Source organism: Trichogramma pretiosum, unplaced genomic scaffold (genome assembly GCF_000599845.2).
Source record: "Trichogramma pretiosum strain Unisexual culture from Peru unplaced genomic scaffold, Tpre_2.0 scaffold13, whole genome shotgun sequence".
Lineage (NCBI taxonomy): Eukaryota > Metazoa > Arthropoda > Insecta > Hymenoptera > Trichogrammatidae > Trichogramma > Trichogramma pretiosum.
Window position 1 is genome coordinate 361978 of NW_019641606.1, and position 21393 is coordinate 383370.

Genomic DNA, 21393 nt, shown 5'->3' on the forward strand with positions numbered 1-21393 from the left:
CTTTTCCTATCTCATTCGACGACGTTACGTTACAAAGGTTTTCTTTTTTTTTCTTAATTGGACGCGTATTTGTGCGTCCGCCTATATGTATGCATGCGTACGTCGTCACATATATAGATATCGCCTGTACACAGCACATAATAAATCGTCTGTACGCGCATAAAATTCAAGCGAAAAAATGACGAAGCACACACATAGAACAGCAGCACGCGAGGCGTCACATCGGTGCTCTGCGCTGTGCGCGCCGCTACTGCACTATAGGCTGCCGATCGCATAATAGGTGGGATGGCAAGAGCGCGACAGAGCGCGAGAGAAGAAAAAAGAGAGAAGAAGAGAAAAAAAAACGGAGAACCGAGGCACGGAGAGAGAATACAATATAAATAAGCAGGCGCACGCAAGGATGTACGTTAATATTTGTTCAGTGCTCTCGCCGATGTGTACTCGCCACTGCTGCGGCCGCTGCTGCTGTTCGGAGTATATATACGCGCGCTCATTATTGGCGCGCAAAATCTTTGTTTGATCGAGACTCTCGAGTTGTGTGCTACTATTTGAAGATAAAAAGGATTTTTGTTCCTCGCGATGTATTATCAGCCCTTACCGGCGCTACTGCTGATAATTTCGGCGTTCGCGGCGATGGCGCCGCGGCTGGTCGACGCCAAAGTTTTCCTCGACGACAGTAACATGATGAAGGGAAGAATCACCGGTGGTGATTACGCGCCCATCACTCAAGCTCCCTATCAGGTAAGTCATTTGGGAAAATTATGCGACGTAGTGATTAGGATATCCGCCCCGATAGACGAAACAAAGCATAACGAAACAAAAAAAAAACCCGTTATCCATGCGCAGGCACAAATCGTTCAGCAGGGCCAAACCATTTGCGGCGCCGCGATCATTTCGGCCGAGTGGCTGGTCTCCGCCGCTCATTGTTTCGGGTGAGTGTATCGATTTCTCGGAGATAGCCAAAACTACCAGCTTGCCAAGATCCCAAAGTGCAATATGTTAATATACATTTTTTTGTCTGTTGTTGTGTTCATTCACTCGCGTGTCTATATACAACAGAGATACATACGGCATTTACGTGATCACCGGATCGACGTTCCGAGGCAGAGGCGGCAGGCGACACCTCATCGATAGGGTCATCATACATCGCAATTACGACGAGGTCACCAACGATCACGACATCTGCTTGGTCAAGGTATTTATCGTAATAAAAAAATTTAACGATCGCGCGATGGTGTATTAATAATGGATTATTATTTTTTTCTTTTTTGTGTGCTCGCTCGCTCGTCCTGTGCAGCTGAGCACGCCGATCAAGTTCAACGAGTATCAAAGGCCCGTGCCGATCTCGAAAACGCCACCCAAACCCGGCGACACAATGATCATTTCCGGTTACGGCAAAGTGGCTGTAAGTATAAAAAAATGATTATGTGGTCACGCGACACGACTCTCGAGGTCCTTCTATCATTATCATCGTTAAAATGGTTGAATCGCTTCACGTTTCGCAGGAACGCCGTGGAGCCTCGCCCATGCTGAAAATCGCCGACGTGCCGATCGTCGATCAGGCCACCTGCGCCAAGCGCTACATCAACGACCCCATCACCAACAACATGTTCTGCGCGGGCAGAGGCGGCAACGACGCCTGCCAGGGCGACTCGGGCGGGCCCGGGGTCATCGACGACAAGCTCGTCGGCGTCGTCTCGTCGGGCATGGACTGCGGCTCGACCTTCTATCCGGGCATCTACACGCGCGTACACAGGTACGCCGGTTGGATACAGCAGCACACGGGTGTCGCGCCCAAGTCCTGATCTCGCGCTTAGGAAAAGTCGTGTGGCGATCGGGACAAAAAAAAAGTTCGTACTTATTGTAACAACAGCACGTGCGCGCAATCCGATTGAGTATTGCGTACGCGCGCGTGAGTGCATGAGTTTGTATGAAATGTAATGTATGTATGTATGCACGTGTGTGTGTGAGTCTTGAATAATTTATCAAAAATTATTCTACCGATTCTGCTTTATTGTGTGCGCGAGAGGATATAATTGACGCGAGTGTGACTATGAATCAAACGATTATGTGATACAAACGCGTACGGAGTGCGAGTGCGTGTCCACGAGTGCGAGTGTGTGTGTATGTAAAGTATAAAGTATCATCCTCTTTCTGAGCTGTACTCTATACGTGCGGGCTTATGTAATTTTTTATATTAGCGATCTTCGCGCGCCAAGAAGATAGAGATAATACAATGCGATACGACGTGCCTCTATTATATCTTAGAAGAACAAAAAGGAAAAAAAAATTAATATGTATTTAGTCACTCGGTTGTAAATTATTTCAATTTTAACACTCATATTCACTGCATCGCAAGCTTTCCTTCGCAATTCGACGACGCGACCACCACTCGAATCTCACCGCGGAATCGGCGCGCGAGCTCATACTATGCCATTAAAAAGTCACTCGACTATCCGTATCTTGTCTGTGATTATGTAAAAAAAGAAGAAGAAGAAGAAGAAACAATAAAAAAAAGAAGGATATTATTCATCGATTCGAGATTGTGCACTTTTATAACGATCGCTGTACAAAACGTATGGCTTTTCGCGAGATTAGTCAATATATGACTCGTTACAAGCACGATAATAACGTGTACAGTATATCGTGTAAAATAATTGCCACACGTGTTAGCGTTGGCGACGTTGAAAAACAACACAAAAAAAAAATAAGGATAAAAAGAAGAAGATCCGTCCGATCGTATTCCTCGATAACAGCTGTTCAGTACCGTCTCCGCGGCTTATGTAAACCGTATATTTTATTATTTATATTTTCTTCGACACCACTGTACATTTATAAACGCCGTTATACTTATATAGCGACACGTGCCTTACATAAGTGCATTTTTATTTTTATTTTCCTACTTTTTTTTATCAGGTTTACCCGACACAAGTGTGCACTGCGGGTATATATTATTAAACGTTCCAGTTTTTTCCACGGAGTGTCTTCTCGACACACCAGGATATATGCATGCGCATTTGTTTTACTATGCCGTACATCATATAAGCCGAGCTACGAGGACGAAGAGAGGCTTTTTTTTCATTCAAGTGGTATATCGATATTGAATTTGACGTTGCATATACACACCATATTGGGGACGAATAAAGGTACTCGCGGGAAATTCGCGCTGAGAGAGAGAGGATGAAAAGTATGGTAAGAGAAAAAATGTATCTCGGAAAGTCAACGTCATTGCCCAAAGCACTTCGGATGTGTGTAGCGCGCCTATTTATTATGTCATGAGTGTTCGAGTGTGCATACATTTTTTATATCTCCGTATTACAAATTGTATACGACTTTGTATTGTATATTTTATACTTTGTTATCCGCTATGTGCAATAAATAATGTTCTCGTGTTTGTTGTCGTCGTCTGCTCGAGACAGCCGCACCAAAAGAGAGATAGAAAAAATAGAAAATATATGCAGGTAAAATTGAATCATTTGTGTTACGCTATATCGTCAAAAAATATCGCTTGGCCCACCGTACCGGCTGCAGTTGGCACTGTCAGGATGAATTTGCCCTGGACAAAAAAAATGTCGCAGCGACTTCCAGCGAGAGAGAGAGAGATGGTATTATAATATGAATACGGGTCAGTAAAAACAGATGGAACTGTGCTACGGATTTTCTACGTCTGCGTGTGTATCAACGTTGAGAAAACTAGTGTACACACGGGACGTCTTGGGCAAATACTAGTTTCTCAACTTGTCGCGCGCACAATATTATCACGCGGTAAAAATCTGAACTACTGAATCGCGCGAGCTGCGAATAAAAGGGCGCAAAAGTGTTACACGTCGTTGCTACAGCAGCAGCAGCGACTTTGCTGCGCGAAAAAAGGGGATGGGCGCGAAAAAAAATCTCGATTTCTTCGTCGTCGTTTGCCATTCGAGCTGGCAAAGAGAGAGTGAGAGAGAGAAGCCTTTGAAAGTGTCACACGAAAAAAGCAGCCACACCATTGCTGCTGCCCGTGTACGTAATGTATATCGGGCGTACTGTACGTAAACGCCTATGCGCATAGGACAAGAGAGAAAGAGAGATGAACTTTTTCAAAGTGCGCCCGAAGAAAGAGGAGAACGAGCGAATCGTTATAAGTACGTGTCAATAATATCGCGCAGTCAAAGCTATTTACGAGGAAGAAGTTGATGTGTTTTCTTTGTTCGAGACGAGAAAAATATGGCGCTTGACATGATATTTGTATAAGTAGACCCTCTCGATCTCCGCGACCGTCGCGGTGGGAGATATCGATTCAAGGGAACACTTTATATATACTTTTCTTATACACTACTTTTTATAAAAAAAAAGTATATTCGACGATTAAGCTTACGATAAGAGCCGCTAACGAGACTCTCATTGAAAAAACACTGACGACCATAGAGAGAGACACGGCTCTCGCTTCCGCTTCAAATTTTCAGACGACTACGACGACGACGATCGCGGATCGAAATAATCCCTTTCCCTTCCCTGGAATTCCGAGTTCTTTTTCATGTTTAATGTGTAAGCTCGTTTCGGAGTATACATATAGTATATCGGAACTGCCGAAATTCTGTTGCACTTCTGGACACGAATTCGTAGGAAAAATATGTAATATTTATTTGCGTCGTATAGGCGAACGCTGTATTTATAATATTACAAAGGTCGAAATTTCATAATTCGCACGTCGCAAAAGACAAATGTTTGACCTTCCGAGAAGTGGAATTGCAACTCGAGTCATCCTGGTATAGTGCGACTGTCGCCTTCTACAAATGCCATAATATAATGATAAAAATTCACGATGCGTCCGAGGCCTTGTCAGCGCATACATGCACGATCCGCGTGCGTGTCTCTCCGTTTCTTTCTTTTCTTTTTCTTTAGTTATTTATTTTTTTGTTCTCTATAATTGATATTCGCATGCAAATGTTATAACGCGCGCGCCAACCATCAAAGTCAACGAGTCGAGGAAGCCGCCGCCGCTACGAATTATAATGATAAATCGCAGCGCATAATATATGACGCGTGAAGGAGCACTCATTGGGACGATAATAAATACGAAAATAAAATCCACGCTCGTGTATGCACTCCTACGCACCTACGAAACACAAAGGAGATTTCCGTCGTATGGGACTGTAATATAATGCGAATCGAGCAATTATTTATTTCGATATATGCAAACGCCAAACAAGCCGAATAGAACGTGTGTGTGTGTGTGTGTGTGTGTGCATGAGAGATGATGACGATGATGATGATGACGACGACGCAGCGCAAACTACTGCAGCAGCGGCCGTAGTGGTGCTGTTGCTGCTCTGCTGCGTAGCTCTGCCTCCGTCGTGCATTGAACTCCAAGAGCGGCAGGCGCGCAGGCTGCGTCAGAAACCGCACGGATGCAGATGGCTGAATTATGTCGTGCGTTTATGCGCGCCCGGAGAAACTATAATCGCGCCGAGAATTTTGCGGCCACCCACCGAAACCTCGAGCGAGGAGAGAGAGAGAAACGCGCGTAGGATATATTATAAAGAGGATTGAATTTGCGGCGGTGGGCGCGCGTAGTGCGAGCGATTTTATTTTCTGTCGCTCCTTTTTAATCGACTCTTCGAGATTCGAGAATAAGAATGAGAAATGAGAGAGATCGATGACTCGACACTGTGTCCTTAAAAATCATAAAGGAGGCTATTGTCCCCTTACCTTCAGTATGACGAAGTCCATCTCGTTGATTCCGATGACTGGTTTCATCCAATATATCCGATGTATGCTACTTCGTCAGCGATGCAAAGAAGTGTGAAAAAGTTGCCGTGGGTACCTGCACAGTTGTTGCACCCTGTGCTGCTGCAGCCCGTGCACGAACGAGCGGCTCGTCGATCGATTCACGGCCGGAGATCATCGGCGCATAATGCGACCGTTGGATGGATCTCGTCGGTGCAGCGATCGAACGCAGTAGAAGAGGTTTTTATTTCAAACTAATGAAATCTTCACGCACATATTATTTTTTATTCTTTTGCTCATTAAAGAAACAAACACAGATCAAAACATAAACAGATCGGAGATCAAAACAAACACTGAATACTTTGTTTTTACCCGCGATCTTCACCTGTTTTTTAAATTAACGACGAACGATAGTTCATGCGCACGATTAAGTCGTCGGTTATTCAATTTTTCATAGGCGACGCGATGTGCCGGTTATCATTAATTTTTTTTGTATACAAAACAAGCTCCGATTTATTCGTCAGAGAACACAAACACCATCCGTTTTCTTATGTTGAAATTCATCCACATATACATACATACGCGCAGGCTCGGCGGTCGAGCAACGACTGCGGCACTGCTGCCGCCCGCCGCGAGAAGAGATCGTCGGCCCGGCACGGCGCGGCGACAGTTGCCGCACACCGCGCGATGCACGTTCGAATACGCGCTTTGAAATTCAGTGCGCAGAAATCGCGCTTGGGCCTCGCGGATTATGCGCCGAGTGCTGCCACCTGTGGGCGAGTTGAGCATCGACTCGTCATTTAGCGAAAGAACAAAAACCGGCCGAGTGATATTCGAGAGTGCGGCGAAATAAGGGGTTTCAAGGATGCACGCGCGCCTTTATGGGTGGATGTGGCATTGTGAAACTCCGAAAATCCGGAGTAAGATTAACGAACAAAGACAAACTGGTTTCGGTGTTCGACTTGCATATATTTCAATCGTGTGAGTTTGAAAGTACATTTTTAACAATAAGCAAAATTAAATTCATATCTTTTTTTTTTTACATTTATAAAAATCTTTCTAATATTTATAGGATACGAGCATAAGCTTAATAATAAGATATGTATGTACATGACTAGATTTTTTTTGTATAAAAATTATGGAGTTTTGATTTTTTTGTATCAATATTGCACTTCTTTAAAGGCTTCTCCAAAATTGGATTTGCTCACTAAACATTGAGCGTGCTTTCAAAAAGATCAAGCATTTTTCTCATTTCTTTTCTGTAAAGGAAAAATGATCAATCAATGTGAGAAAAATAAAGTTATTTTAGTTAGTATGTCTGTTACACTTACATTCTTTCAGACATTTTATAAATTCCTGCCATTGACTTGGAAAGCTCTTCAGTCTTAGCCATTAACTGATACATTGCTTTGATATTGAAATCTACAGAATCACAGGTCTTACAAACGGCATCTCTGTAAGTTTCCAAACAACCAACTGTAAGTGCAGATGCCTGAGAAAAATTGAGTATATTTTATTTACTCTCATAAAAATTTTTCAGTAAATACGTAGAACTTTTTTTTGCTTACACTGTGTAGTATTGCTGCCAAGTTTTCAGTTATAGAATCAACAGATGTTGCAACTTTTCTAGCCTCATTTTCAAGTTCATTCAAGATGTTATGATCTGAACAGGGTAGCTGTGGTGTTAAAGCTTGTCTATACAAATAAGATACCGCATTTCTTGGTTCAAGAGACATCATAGAATCTCCTTTTCTAGTCACAGGACTTGATAGTTTTATTTTATTCTCCAAATCCCCTGCTACAAAACTCACCATATCACCTTCCTTTGTCACAGTACCTTCGGATTGTAAATAATCAAGCGACTTCTGGTAGTTAGCAAACTTTGAATCCGTTGTCTGTTCGTTCTTGCGACTTAAATTCAAACAATCGGGTCTGTTACCAACAATACCAGACTTGATAGTATCGTTTGGGGAATATTTATTCATCTCTGAGGAATGTATCAGAGAGTTGACATCAACGTCGGGAGACGACGACGACGATTGAGAATCAAAAGATATCTCGGAGTAAGAAGCAGTCATTTCCTGCAACTGAAAATAGAGCTTGATTTTAAAAATTTGCACAAATACGCCGCTAAAATATCCATACGTTAACCTTACTTTCTCATCTTCGTAGACGCCCTTTTCGGGAACTTTTTCTTTATCACTCATGATTATTACGATTAATTTATATCAATTGCACGCAAGAAGTTCAATCATAAAACACCACTTCGAGATCAATGATTCGGACAAGACAGCTCTCCTCCTGTCATTATCTATTTTGTAAAGAAAACGCAGAATACGTCATGTGTCTGCCGCACATGAAATACGGAGTCGACTGCTGAGCTCTCCTCCACGCGTAGCGGAGTACCGAACCGATTCGTATTGCAGAAAAACTGAAATTCATGCCTATCGTTTTCTCTATTTATATTTTCAGCCGAACGAAGTGTCGTGCATGGCTGCAATCGCAGTATCGAGAACACACGAGCCGGAAAGGTGTGCGCGCAAGGTCTCGATGATCTCGAATTACGTCGATCGTCGTTCTCGCCGTCATCAATTAAATCCAAATGTCAAATTACGAATCCGTGTGGGCAGTGACAGCTCGATTCAGTTGCACAGTGCGTATAAAATAATTGCACAGCACCGTTATGAAGCGGCCCTTAAATCTGCATGATAATAACCTTGAGTTGTCATTCGCTCGGCGAGCGGCGGCTGAGATAGGTGCGCGTACGAAGCCAAAAACTTGTTGATATAACTTCGCGATCGTCGTGTTTTAAATTTCCCCGTTCGAATAGGGCTTGCGAGCCAACGAGCGTGAAATCGATCGACGATGGGTGGAAAGTGGTCGGCACTGGATCCCGCGCAAGTCGTTGTTCCGCAATTACACGATCTCCTGAACAGAGATCCGTACTTGAAGCCGTACGAGAATGAAATAAAAAAGAGGTAAGTAGATTTCAATTGGTGCGTTCTAATTTTTTGTTGCAAGCTCTCAGAATCATATTGATGAAACAAATTAGGTGGTTGATATCTTATGAGATAAATTTTTACAACTTTTTCAAGAAAATATTCAAATTTTCTGAAGAATAATGAAGATTGGATCTTCTGAAAATGAAATCGTTTGACACTTTTCACTTATTGTTTTGTCTACACAAGTTTTTTCTGTGAGATTAATAATTTCGAGATTACAATGCTATCACGTGTACTTACTTAATGCTACATTTATATTGACCAGACTATATCACTCAATATTTTACTCGGTACTTTTGATAAGCTATCATGGAACTTTTGAAATTTTTATCATCATCGGTAACATTATTTTGGTACTATGCAATGACGGAAACTATATTTTAAATCACAGATATGCTCTGTACTTGGATTATATCGATAAAATAAAATGCGGAGAGAAAACATTGGACGCTTTCACGAAATCTTACAACAAATTCGGCGTCCACGTGAATGCCGATAATTCAGTTACCGTGAAAGAGTGGGTACCAGCCGCTAAACAGGTCTTTCTCACAGGAGATTTCAGTGAGTTTAAAGTAAACAATTTTAATTATCTCAAGAATTAACAAAAAAAATTTCCTACGTAGATCATTGGAACAGAAACTCGCATCCGTTCTCCAAATTGGAGTTCGGTAAATGGGAGCTTCACATACCGCCGGAAAGCGATGGCTCGTGCAAAGTCAAACACCTGTCCGAGATCAAGCTGATCATCGAGGGCCCGGATGGGAATTACATCGAGAGGCTCAGCCCGTGGGCGACTTACGTCGTGCCTCCGAACAATCCCTCCACGGATGGTTTCAATTACCGTCAGAGAATCTGGCATCCGGAAAATGTTCGTTTACAAATGGTTAATTGTTTTTTTTTAACACATTTAAAGTAACGCATCTGTCGCGTACTTAGAAATACGTGATGAAACATCCGAGACCGGCCAGACCCCGTAGCCTGCGCATCTACGAGTGTCACGTGGGCATCGCCACCCAAGAGGAGCGAGTCGGCACCTACTTGGAATTCTCGCGCGACGTCATCCCGCGCATCGTGAAGCAAGGCTACAACGCCATCCAGCTGATGGGCATCATGGAGCACGCCTACTACGGCTCGTTCGGCTATCAGGTGACCTCGTTCTTCGCCGCCTCGTCGCGTTACGGCACGCCCGAGGAGCTCAAGGAGCTCGTCGACACGGCCCACGCCAACGGTCTCTACGTGATGCTGGACGTGGTGCACTCGCACGCCTCGAAGAACACCCTCGACGGTCTGAATATGTTCGACGGCACGGACGCTTGTTACTTCCATTCGGGCAAGAGGGGACAGCATCCGTTGTGGGACAGCAGGCTGTTCAATTACGGCGATTACGAGGTGCTGCGTTTTTTACTGTCCAATCTAAGATGGTACATCGAGGAGTACGGTTTCGACGGTTACAGGTATTATACGAAAAAAATTACAAATCAAAGGCTTCGCTGTTTACATCGTGTTTTCTTTTTTATTATTTGCAGATTCGACGGCGTGACCTCGATGCTCTACCACTCTCGAGGACTGGGCCAAGCCTTCGGCGGCTCGTACGACGACTACTTCGGCTTGAACGTAGATACCGAGGGCATCGGTTACATGATGCTCGCCAATTACACGCTTCGCGAGTTCTACCCGCAAGTGATCACCATAGCCGAGGACGTCAGCGGTATGCCCGGAATCTGCCGTCCGGTGGACGAGGGCGGCGTCGGTTTCGATTATCGTCTGGCCATGGCCATACCCGACAAGTGGATCAAACTGCTCAAAGAGGTGAAGGACGAGGACTGGCAGATGGGCGACATCGTCTGGACCCTGACCAATCGCAGATGGATGGAGAAGACGGTGGCATACGCGGAGTCGCACGATCAGGCCCTGGTGGGCGACAAGACCCTGGCCTTCTGGCTGATGGACAAGGACATGTACACCTCGATGAGCGTGATGAGTCCACCGAATCCGGTCATAAATCGGGGAATCGCCCTCAAGAACATGATCACCCTGATAACTCACGCGCTGGGCGGCGAGGGATACTTGAATTTTATGGGCAACGAATTCGGACATCCCGAGTGGCTGGACTTTCCACGAGCCGGTAACAACGAGAGTTACAAGTACGCCAGGAGGCAATGGAATCTCCTGGACGACGAGCTGCTCAAGTATAAATTCATGGCTAATTGGGACGCAGCGGTGAATAGGCTCGAGAGCAACTACGGATGGTTGAGTAGCGATCCCGTAAGTATCGTAAAAGGTTCCAAGTTTTTGAAAAATCCTGAATAATTACTATATTTATTCATCATATTCAGGCTTACGTGTCGTGGAAGCACGAGGACGACAAGGTGATCGTCTTCGAGCGCGCCGGCCTCGTGTTCGCCTTCAACTTTCACGCCACCAAGTCGTTCGCCGACTATCCCCTGGGCGTGCACACGCCTGGAACCTACTCGGCCGTGCTGAGCAGCGACGATCATCAATTTGGAGGCGAGCAACGCGTCGACTCGAGCGTGCGACACTTCACCCGGCCCGAACCGTTCGCCGGCCGAGATCACAGTATGCAGGTCTACGTGCCCAGTCGCACTGCTATTATTTACGCGTTGTGTGCCTGAAACGAGGCACGTCGAGAGCACAAAGTAATATGCAAATGTAATGTTTTGATATTGATGTAAACATCTGCATACATGCTGTTTTGTGTAAGAAAAAAATCGAAATTTTAATAAAAATGTATGTTTTGTTACTTCGCCAAATGTACGAACGTTATTGTCGTTTTATTTTAATTTTATATAAATTTTAACAAACAATTATTCGATTTTCTATTTCCTTTAAAATTGAAATATGATACCGTATCGAAATAATAAGTGGGTCAACGTACACCGGTCATGTCACACATTTAAATAACCCGCTTTTTGAACTCGCTTAGCAGACGACGCGGGGTTAGTGTCTCGACAGATTATGCATGTGTTTGCCACGGTGCAGATGCTCTACGCAACGTGCCGTGTATTTTCATCGCGACTAGATGTAAATAAATATGAATTTTTTAAATAAAAGACTATTGACGCTCGTGAGGACTGTCGAGAAACCAAAGTACACGCATCTCCGAGATGCATTAAAGCAATACACAACCAAAGTGGTGGATGCGACTCCCAAAGTTGCGGATGCTGCTGCAGTGCCTAAAGTCGAGGAGGAGGAACTGAAAGGCATGAAAAGAATAGGTAAACATGAATTTTTTTTTAATTTTATGATGAATATTCGACAGATTTTGATGGTAAAAAGTCATGATCCAAGTGTTTAGTTTTGACACTTGCCATGTGTAAACAATGTCATAAAAGAATCTTTGATTTGACGTGTTTTGGTACAATGTGAATAATTGTTTTGAGTGACACTTGCAACATTTTGTTTCAGTTAAATTTTGGAAAAACGTTTATAGGGACTACAAAGATGTTGCAATAGATGTTTATACTGAATGCAAAGAAAAACCTCTTAAATTACTAACATATCTTACTGGTAAGTAATTTTTTAAGAATTTATTGATGACTTAGCTATCTCTGTACTTAATGACTTGTCTTATTTCAGTTGGAACTAGTCTGACATACTGTGCGCAACACAATCCTGATGAGAGATGTTTCAAAGAGCAGCTTGTTCGCTCTGAAGAAAAACTTCTTTCACTTGGAGAACCCTTGAGAAATCCATCGAGCGTCTACTATGTCAAATGGCTGCATCAATCTGAAAATGAAGGAACGATACGAGTATTGAATTGTATATTCTTTTCGTTGCTTTGGTTAGATAATTACGATCAGAGGGTAGCAGTGTACAAAGCTCAGTGTGATGCTTTGCAGCCAGGTTTGTTAGACTTTCATAAAAGGATTATTGACATTGGCTTCCTTGATTACTGGTGGGTTTTAGAGAATAGCATGATAGATTATGACATAAACAATGATAATTTACCTCAAGAACTACCACAAAAGAATGAAAAAGAAGAAGAGAAAGAGTAATCAATTTGTATAATAAAGTTTAGATTGTTATTATTGTTACTTCATATCTTTAATGTCCTAAATCACTTGTAATTATAGAAACAAATTTGTTGTTATGTAGAACGTTTATGAAGTGCAGCTGGATAGTCAATTATGATTGTACATACATACAAAAACATCAAAAAACAATAAAATTATTTAATTTTAAAGACCCCACTGTATTTGAATAATTGGCTAAATTTTATGATTGAATCTATCTCAAATGAACAGCACAGTGAAAAATCGCAGCAGCGCCATCTCGCCAGCTACGACGAAAAACCCAAACGAATACCGCACGAATGACATTAGACATATGCATACGTCAAAAGTGCGACAATGCTCGGGCAGCATTTTCTCGTACTTATCAACCAAATGTTGTCATAGTTAAAATACATTCCAATCAATTAGTATAGTTATGAAGCGCCATACTTGTTTCGATGATACTTATCGAGTTTTACGTTAAGTGCAGAGCCCCTACGACGCTACGGAATTATGTTTCGAGTTTGTTATCAAACTAAAATCTTACAGGTGTGCCTTGTTATGATCGAATTGACGTAATTGTAATTACGTTTTGTCGCTCGGTACTGTGAGTTTTCATGAAATTTTGCAACAAAAATGGAGCCCGGAACGTTTACGGTCGTACTGCGTGACTTTATCACAGTGCAAGAAGGAGAGTTGAGTCTGAATAAAGGAGAATACTTTTTGGTAGGGTACATAATGTTTTTAATTAGTTTTAAAATGTCAATTTTGTATTGAGCAATTTGTCAATTTTTCCATTTTCGACTGAACTTGGTATGTGCTCTTTTATTTTACAGATTTATAAAATTGAAGATAAACATTGGTGTTCGGGACAGTCCAATAACAAATTTGGCAAATTTCCTTCCAGTAACTTGATGAAAGTTGAATTACCTGCCACAAACGATGACGAAACAATATTTGTCACTATTGCTCCATTTTATAGTAAACAGCCGGGAGATTTATCATTTGCTCCAGGTACAAATTGCTGCACTGCAATTTTTTTATGAAAACTTGTATACTCAAGTTCATTGTTTTACAGGAGAAATTATAGTAGGCAATACAAAAGCTCCGCATGGCTGGTTTTCTGGATGCATTGGACCAAGAAAAGGAATGTTTCCAGCTAATCATGTGTGGCAGCTAGATTTTAATGTTATTCAAGTAATAATATTTGTAATATTGTAACTTCTTTCAATTACATCAGTGTTCTAATGTCCACTATGCTATAAATTTTCAGCGGTTAAACAAAGAAACTCTCAAAAAGAAAAATTTTGTAAAAAAAGCTAGAGTTAAAGCAAATCTTGAACCACAACTCGATGAAGAATTAAAGTTAGTTGAAGGAGATATAGTGATTGTAACAGAAGTTCTTGATGATGGCTGGTGCAGGGGTCGTACAGATTATGGTAGAGTTGGAATTTTTCCAGAAAGTTTTATTACTTACTTAGATGATGAAAATGATGACCAAATAGATGCAAATTTAGATTATAATAATTTTAATACTCATTCAATTTCTCCAATTACTGCTAACTACTTGGATAATTTTAAGGAAGATAATATGAATACCATCAGTCAAGATGTTTGCGATGATGCACCTATTAGTTATGATGAATTATTCCCAGATTCTAAACCAAAATATGATGATTATTGTAATAATGTGCCTCATCAATCTAGTTCAGAACCTCATGCTATTACATTATTTCCATTTGTAGCTCAATTTCCAAATGAACTAAGTTTTGAAGCAGGACAAGAAGTAAAATTAATTAAGCATGTGGATAATCATTGGACAGAAGGTGAAATAGATAATGTAAGGGGAATTTTTCCTGTGTCTTATGTTAACATTATCATAGACTGTGTTGATTCGCAAACTGAAAAATCAAATGAAGAATCTAATGAAATATCAAATGAAGAAAGTAATCAAATCCAAGATTTTCTTAAGCCTAATGATTTTGTAAAAGTTGAATTCAAGTTTGATGCTCAAATGGATGGAGATTTGAGTGTATCTGAAGGGGAAATTTTGACTGTTGTTGAAATGGTTAATGCTGATTGGGTCACTGTAAAAAATAATGCTCAACAAACAGGATTATGTCCTAGGAGTTATTTAACAGTTTGTGAAAACTTAGATAATGAAGAACACAATAGCACTCTGGAAGATTTTGTTGTAATCAGAAACAAAGATGATCCTAACTCTGATAAAGTGAGACATGAAATCCAAAGTTTGTCTGAACCTCATCGGCCAGCACCTCCTGCCCCTTCTCCAGGCAGATCACCATTAAAAACCTCTAGCAATCAATCATTAGATTCGATAGATAAAAAAAATTGTGAATCTATAGACAAAAAAAGAGAAGACCAAAGAAAACATGTTATTTCAGAATTATTTATTACAGAAAAAGATTTTCTTAGGGATATGAAAATAACTTTTGAAACATTTAATTTGCACAGACCTTCATTCCTAGAGTCAAGAGGTATTGATGTAATGACTTTATTTGGGAATATCAATGAAATTATTCAGGTTTCGGAAGAATTGTTAAATTCATTACAAGTAGCATTAAATGTCAAAGATGAATATAAACAAACTATCGGAGAAAGTTTTCTAAACATTGCTGAAAAAATGAAAACTGTGTATGGAAAATATTGTAACAATTACGAATCAGCATTGGTGCTACTGCAAAAAGTATGATTCTAATCGTCATTTTTTATTCACTTATTTTATATATGCTCAATGAATTTAATTCGCTTTTCATTTTAGTATGAAGAAAACAAAGACATTATGAGGATTTTTGACAAAGCGGTTGAAACATTAAAAATGCAAATAATATGCTTTGATGTAAATTCAATTTTAATCAAACCAGTCCAAAGAGTTCTGAAGTATCCATTAATTTTAAATGAACTGTTCAAGGTATTTTAATTTATTTTTAGAATTTTTCCTTATTATATTAATTAATTTTGATTAATTGAACATGAAAATAAAATCAGTGCACAGATGATCATCATCCTGATAAACCAACGATTCAAGAAGCAGCAACTGCCATGACAGCTGTTGCTACACATATTAATGAATACAAAAGGAAAAGAGAAATATCTTCCAAATATTTAAATTCCAACAGTACCATAATCGGCAGAATGGCGAATCTTAATATGCATACTTTGTCGAAAAAATCTTCGAGATTAGGCGCAAAATTATCAGCTACCCTTGGTTTGACCAATTTACAAGCAGATTCCGAATTCGAAGATTTGGTTAAGGACTTTATGTCGTTAGAGAAAAACACGAAACAACTACTCAAAGACGTCGAGCTTTGCATTTCAAATTTGGATAACGAAAGTTTCTGTAGTAATGTACTTGTCGAACAATTGCATCAGTACTTCACGGGCTCTTGCTGCAACGAAATTTTGCAACTTCTCGAAGTTGGAAACATTACGAGATCCAATTATCTACCAGACTTTAAAAAATCAGTTGAACAGCGGGTTATACTTCCACTGAATAATCTGATACCCCTTCTGTCTGGTCCTGAATTATTGATCCAAAAGAGGCACGACAAAATGCTCGATTATGACACTGAGATATCGAGGAGTGAAAAAACCAAAGAAAGAGGAAGTGTAAGTATAACATTTTTATTTCTCGTTTCATTGGTTTCGAACGACAAAATATTTATTCGATTTAAACCGATTTCAGATGACAGAAGATCTTATGAATGCTAAAAGTAATTTTGAGGCATTAAATCAACAATTGTTAGAAGAGCTTCCTATATTTATTAAATACTCTACTGTGATTCTTAACAAGTGCATACACGCATTTGCTTATGCCTTCAAAGTTTATAATGCCAAAATAATGAAAAATTACTTAGTTGTCATGGAGGTAATAAAAACATTTTATCTGTTTCACACTGATATCGATTTGATGATGATGTTTTTATCGACTTTTCAGGCGACTTCTCCAGTTTTAGAAGAAAACATTCAAGAAAATTTCTTCGTGTATCACACTTTATTGTACAATCAAATTAATCGACTATGCTACGGAGGTACCAATGCTCGACTCGGTGAAATCGAAAACAGAGACAGCCTGTGCTGCATGCAATCCCCGATGGACAAGGAGGCCGTCAGGCAAAAATATCCTCCGAACAAAGTCTACGTCGTGACTCAATCCGTCAACGGCGCCACGTCGCACGATTTGTCCGTAACCAGAGGTACCCTGGTCGGAGTGATAAAGACTCAGGATCCAATGGGCAACACGTCGAAGTGGTTCGTCGATAACGGCGCGAGTAAAGGATTCGTAGACTATCAGTATCTGAAAATCAGCGAGGAGGTGGCAAATTTCAAGGAAGAAAATACTAATAATTGCGCGGTATCTCCGGTATCCTCGGAGAAGGACAAAGATTCGATTTACTTAATGTCGCTAGATTCTCCGGAAAAGAAATCGAACTATAGTGTTTCCAGGTACCTTAATTTAGATGATAATTTTGTTGAGGCTGAAAGTGAGAATATTTATCAGAATATTTCTAATGAAGTAAGCTGAAATAACTGTTTATACATTACGCAATAACCAGAAATTGTTCTTTAAAATTCAATTTTTTGTTTACAGTTTGTTTACGCGCTTTATGACTTTAATAATCCAAATCTTCAGGGAACCCTCTCTATTACCGAGGGTCAAGCGCTGAAAGTGATAAAGAAGCACGATCACAAAAACAACGATCAGTGGTGGCTGGTCGAGGATCGCCAGGGAAACAAAGGATACGTTCCTCACAATTACGTCGGGAAGAAAGAATTTTAATGAAAAAAGTGTCTTATTAGCTTGAGCTTTAATGTGCTTCTTGTTTTTAATTGTAAAAATTTATTCGTGTAAAATATTTTTATTATATTTATTGTTTTTTATTTTACTTTATACAGACGAAACGTGCACTGCAATATACAAAAAAGAAAAGATTTATAAATACAGATTATAATAAACGAGATATTTTATAAATCGAGTCGGTACATTTAATTTGAAACTAAATGAAATGGAGTTTTAAATTGTGTTTTTTCAAGTCTAATTGATTTATTTACAGTGAAAGTAAAAAAATCCTTTACAAAATTCGATTTCTAAATTCGTTGCCATCCGTCCTCCACGCGGAACTCGGCACCGCTCGCGTCGTTCTGCTGACACTTGGTGCCCTCCACCAAATCATCGACGCTTCCTCTGATCAGCCTGAAATTGATCTCGTTGATCTTTCTCGAATTGTTGATGGTCTTCTGCAGCCTATTGGTATTGAACCACAGCTCCTCGGTACCCTCCGCATTGACCAGGACCTTCATGCCACTGATGTACTGCAGCAGTCGGGGATTGCGCGCCACGACGACGACGTTCTCGGGCTTGAAGGGCTGGCGCACGTTCCAGCAGGCCAGGGCGGTGAACTCGGCCAGCTGGAAGAACATGATGCCGTTCTTGGAGATGGCCTGGACGCCGGCCTGGCTCTGGCGTTTCGCGAGTGACTGATACATTATGGGCTCGTAGACGAAGCTGCGCTTGAGCGAGTCGGATTCGAGGACTTTTTGATAGAAGCTCGCCAGAGAGTTGAAGTACAGATACCTGTTGGGTGACGGATTAGTTAAAGAGATCAATCATTATCATTAATCATTATCGTAATTAACCAACCTCTTAGGGAATAATCCACGCGGCGTCAGAGTCATACCCAGGGTACCATCCGTCAGATCAATGCTCTCTCCCTCGATCGTAATTTTTCCTGCTTCGGGATCGTTACCAAATGCATTGTTAACGGTATTATTCAGCCTCCAGGATCGATTCAATCTCAGATCATAGACGAGAATTCCGTGCTTGAGAACATCCGCGACGTAGAGGTACGTGTCTTGGCAAGTCTTACCGACCTCCACAATAGGATTAACGTAAGATGCTTCGTTGTTCACCGTTTGACGCTCGGGGATGATGTACTTGAGAAGCAGCTTATCGGTTTTGAGGTCGAAAGCCAAGATCTTTGATGGGCAGACGGATTTGCCGCTTGCGCTGCCGGTGTCGACCATCCACAGTCGATCGCATTCGTCGATCTGTATAATTTATTTAATGATATATAGATCGTACTGAGCTGCCGTCGAGTTATAATTTTTTATTATACGACAGTTGCGTATACGCGAATTTCTTTCACTTTCACCTATTATGTACATTATTTTTTTCTAATGACACTCACCGCGACTCTGTAAACGGAAACGATGCTGTCGCAGTCGCCCGCCTTGTGCCAAGTCCAGTCCGGGTAGGGCGTGAGCAGGGGACCGCCCAGGCCGTTCTGATTCGTGATGAGCGACAGGGTAACCGGAGTACCCTCGAGCCACTGCGGACTCGTGACGAAGACTCGACCTCTCGAGTCGATGTCGACGTCCTGCGTCAGTGGATTGCCCAGGGTGAAGTTCTTGCCGGTGCGCTCGACCGCGCCCTGCACCCAGTCGAGGTAGGACCACTGGAAGACGGTCTCGAGGCGGTACTGGCGAGGAAAGCGGCTCATCGGCGGGAAGGGCGCGCTACCCGCTTGAAATTTATGCTCGTCCGTGGAGATTCCATCGTAGTAATTATCGTGGCGACGATGATCGCGATGATGATGATGATCGTGACGATAGTCGATGTCTTCTCGCGATCGGAACGGGAATACCGGCGATTTGGGCGTGATCGGTGCGTAGTGATAGCAGTGACCGAGGCTGAAGATCGCTGCCAGAAGAAGCAGCATCGTTGCGTATCCCATTTTTTTTGTCCAGCTGTCTCGAATGCACGGATTATTTTATCTTGCTCGAATTTCGAAACTTAAAAATACAAAAGTAAAAGAAACGTCACTATCTATGCCCCCGCGAAGTCACACAAGAACTGTGTCGGGACGCGAGCGGGAAACTTTCGTTCGTAACCCGGAGGAGATTAATTTCACATCTTTAACAAATACATTTGGTGCTTTTATCAATTGAAATAATAAAAATCCGAAAGTTTCTTGACAAAGAGACAACAAGCAACTGTTGCCGAATATTATCTACTCTACCTGTCAATTTTTCATATTACTTTAATTTTTTCGTTATGTTGCATAAAAAAAAGCTCGAGTTCGGCTCGTCGCACAACTCAAGTGTGTGTTACGTTTGTTTACCTTAATATTTATTTTTATTTGCCAAAGATAAAAAATATTCCAAGAATAAATTGTTACATAAAACAATAAAAAAAAGATTAGAATTGCTTAATTTGTATCTTACTAACTGCGTTTGACCGTAAATCAGCTGCCACTCGTGAAAGTAAGTATATAAAAATAAACCGACGAAGTGCGATGCGCTGCACTGTGCAGGCCCTCGTGCACTCGCGCGCGCGCAAACTATACGCTAATATTAGAATGAAATTTTTCTTATGGCTATATCGCCGAGAAGCTGAGCAAACACTGCATCCGATTGATCTGTAATTTCTTCGGTAATAAGCATATTATGATAATCGATGTCGAAAGATATATTTTTCTAGTTTCCCCCGCGCGCTGCTGCGCACTCATAAATAATTAATCATTTTTACCTTACTTTTCTTCGATCCGCAATCAGCGTTAATGCACCGAGAGAGTCATTATGTACACGATGCAGCCACTCGCGCACGCGAGAGAGAGAGAGAGAGAGATGCCACTCAAGGATGCAATGACCTTACGTTAATAATGTGTAACACGTACAACAACTTCACTCGAGTTTATATATTTTTTCCTCTTTTTTCTTTTAAACTTAATCTCATCAAGTACTCGCGTTGTAAGTAAGAAAAAAAAAGAAGAAGAAGAAGAAGAAGAAAATCAAATCATATTATCGGACGGGTCGGGTTATCGTGAAAATTGAAACACGACCCTCTCGCAGCACAGTGTTAACTCCTCTCTCTATTTTCTTTTGTTGTCTTTTTCGCGAACGATTCACATTTGAGAATGTCGAGCACTGCGCCTCGACCGTCTATAACTAGGCTCGCTGCTGCAGCAGCACGTAGGCGTATCGCATTTCTTTATATGCGTTATTGAAAAACAGCTCATGAACACGCGAGCGAGTGCGTCGTATCAAGGCGGGCGGACAGCGGCTTATAACAGCAATGGCAAATAGGGGAAGGGAGTTTTCTATAAAAGTGAATGTTACTGCACGCACTGGATTTTCTGCTAGGCTACCTCTGCACAAACACACACATGCGCGATCCACTTGCATCACGAAAAATTTTAACGATTTCCTGCTTCAATATAACTATATACGTGCGAGCGTACTCGCACGCATTTTTATTAAACTACTTCGATTGCCTGCAAATATTTGTAAAAGGAGTGTTGGGCGAATTGCATAGGGATATTAAATAACGAATTTGTAAATGTTTATATTTACTACATATACGTTTTATTGTATCTTGTATAATTGTATCTGTATATAATTTCTCTGCATAGATTATAATTTTAAACAATATTGTTATAATATTTATTTGTTATCATTATCGTAATATAATCATTCTTAAGATTATTTTCATGCTATACTATAATATAACTACATTTTCATATCTATATGTAAAAATATACAGGTTTGGTAATAATCATGTATTTAGATATTTTTTTTTCGTGACTAGCGCAGTCATTTCAAAAAAACGTCCCCGTTTGCTCGGGGGCACATTTTTTTTTGTTTGTTCA

General features: G+C 41.1%; 7 protein-coding genes across 11 annotated transcripts in view; 4 read left to right on the forward strand and 3 right to left on the reverse strand.

The window, feature by feature from the left end:
* The window catches only part of LOC106652123 (slo-interacting protein 1), a 112956-nt gene extending 106629 nt beyond the window's left edge, over window positions 1–6327 (reverse strand). For all 3 annotated transcript variants that reach the window (XM_014370915.2, XM_014370914.2, XM_014370913.2), the window contains exon 1: window positions 5692–6327. In XM_014370915.2, the coding sequence (XP_014226401.1) occupies window positions 5692–5739 (48 nt within the window). In that variant the 5' untranslated portion in view covers window positions 5740–6327. The remainder of the gene's footprint in view (window positions 1–5691) is intronic.
* LOC106652124 (trypsin-like) lies at window positions 419–3472 on the forward strand. Its single transcript, XM_014370916.2, has 5 exons — window positions 419–741; window positions 847–932; window positions 1060–1195; window positions 1298–1405; window positions 1506–3472. Exons 1-5 carry the CDS (start codon window positions 580–582, stop codon window positions 1803–1805), a joined length of 792 nt encoding a protein of 263 aa, XP_014226402.1. The 5' UTR covers window positions 419–579; the 3' UTR covers window positions 1806–3472.
* A 311-nt stretch (window positions 6328–6638) lies between the features above and the next one.
* Window positions 6639–8060, reverse strand: LOC106652064 (BLOC-1-related complex subunit 6). Its single transcript, XM_014370808.2, has 4 exons — window positions 7866–8060; window positions 7278–7796; window positions 7041–7201; window positions 6639–6968 (listed from the first exon to the last, which is right to left on the reverse strand). Exons 1-4 carry the CDS (start codon window positions 7914–7916, stop codon window positions 6917–6919), a joined length of 783 nt encoding a protein of 260 aa, XP_014226294.1. The 5' UTR covers window positions 7917–8060; the 3' UTR covers window positions 6639–6916.
* Window positions 8061–8234: 174 nt separating this feature from the next.
* On the forward strand, window positions 8235–11482 carry LOC106652047 (1,4-alpha-glucan-branching enzyme). Its single transcript, XM_014370786.2, has 6 exons — window positions 8235–8687; window positions 9103–9272; window positions 9335–9579; window positions 9648–10165; window positions 10238–10976; window positions 11048–11482. Exons 1-6 carry the CDS (start codon window positions 8575–8577, stop codon window positions 11342–11344), a joined length of 2082 nt encoding a protein of 693 aa, XP_014226272.1. The 5' UTR covers window positions 8235–8574; the 3' UTR covers window positions 11345–11482.
* A 217-nt stretch (window positions 11483–11699) lies between these two features.
* Window positions 11700–12915, forward strand: LOC106652069 (mitochondrial import inner membrane translocase subunit Tim29). The gene is made up of 3 exons (XM_014370812.2): window positions 11700–11947; window positions 12138–12239; window positions 12309–12915. Exons 1-3 carry the CDS (start codon window positions 11764–11766, stop codon window positions 12725–12727), a joined length of 705 nt encoding a protein of 234 aa, XP_014226298.1. The 5' UTR covers window positions 11700–11763; the 3' UTR covers window positions 12728–12915.
* A 157-nt stretch (window positions 12916–13072) lies between these two features.
* Window positions 13073–17717, forward strand: LOC106652044 (dynamin-binding protein-like). 2 transcript variants are annotated; one of them, XM_014370780.2, is made up of 9 exons: window positions 13073–13450; window positions 13561–13738; window positions 13803–13921; window positions 13998–15431; window positions 15507–15656; window positions 15734–16354; window positions 16431–16613; window positions 16683–17261; window positions 17337–17717. In XM_014370780.2, the coding sequence occupies exons 1-9, from the start codon at window positions 13361–13363 to the stop codon at window positions 17523–17525; spliced, it is 3543 nt and encodes a 1180-aa protein (XP_014226266.1). In that variant the 5' UTR covers window positions 13073–13360; the 3' UTR covers window positions 17526–17717. The 2 variants fall into 2 exon arrangements, with proteins under 2 accessions (XP_014226266.1, XP_014226267.1); XM_014370781.2 differs by having other exon boundaries at window positions 16683–17191; window positions 17337–17502.
* On the reverse strand, window positions 17539–20582 carry LOC106652024 (major royal jelly protein 1-like). Of its 2 annotated transcripts, none has more exons than XM_023458406.1 (4): window positions 20274–20582; window positions 18934–19492; window positions 18387–18793; window positions 17539–18320 (listed from the first exon to the last, which is right to left on the reverse strand). In XM_023458406.1, exons 2-4 carry the CDS (start codon window positions 19477–19479, stop codon window positions 17834–17836), a joined length of 1440 nt encoding a protein of 479 aa, XP_023314174.1. In that variant the 5' UTR covers window positions 19480–19492; window positions 20274–20582; the 3' UTR covers window positions 17539–17833. The 2 variants fall into 2 exon arrangements, with proteins under 2 accessions (XP_023314174.1, XP_014226228.1); XM_014370742.2 differs by having other exon boundaries at window positions 18934–19537.
* Between the last annotated feature and the right edge of the window lie 811 nt (window positions 20583–21393).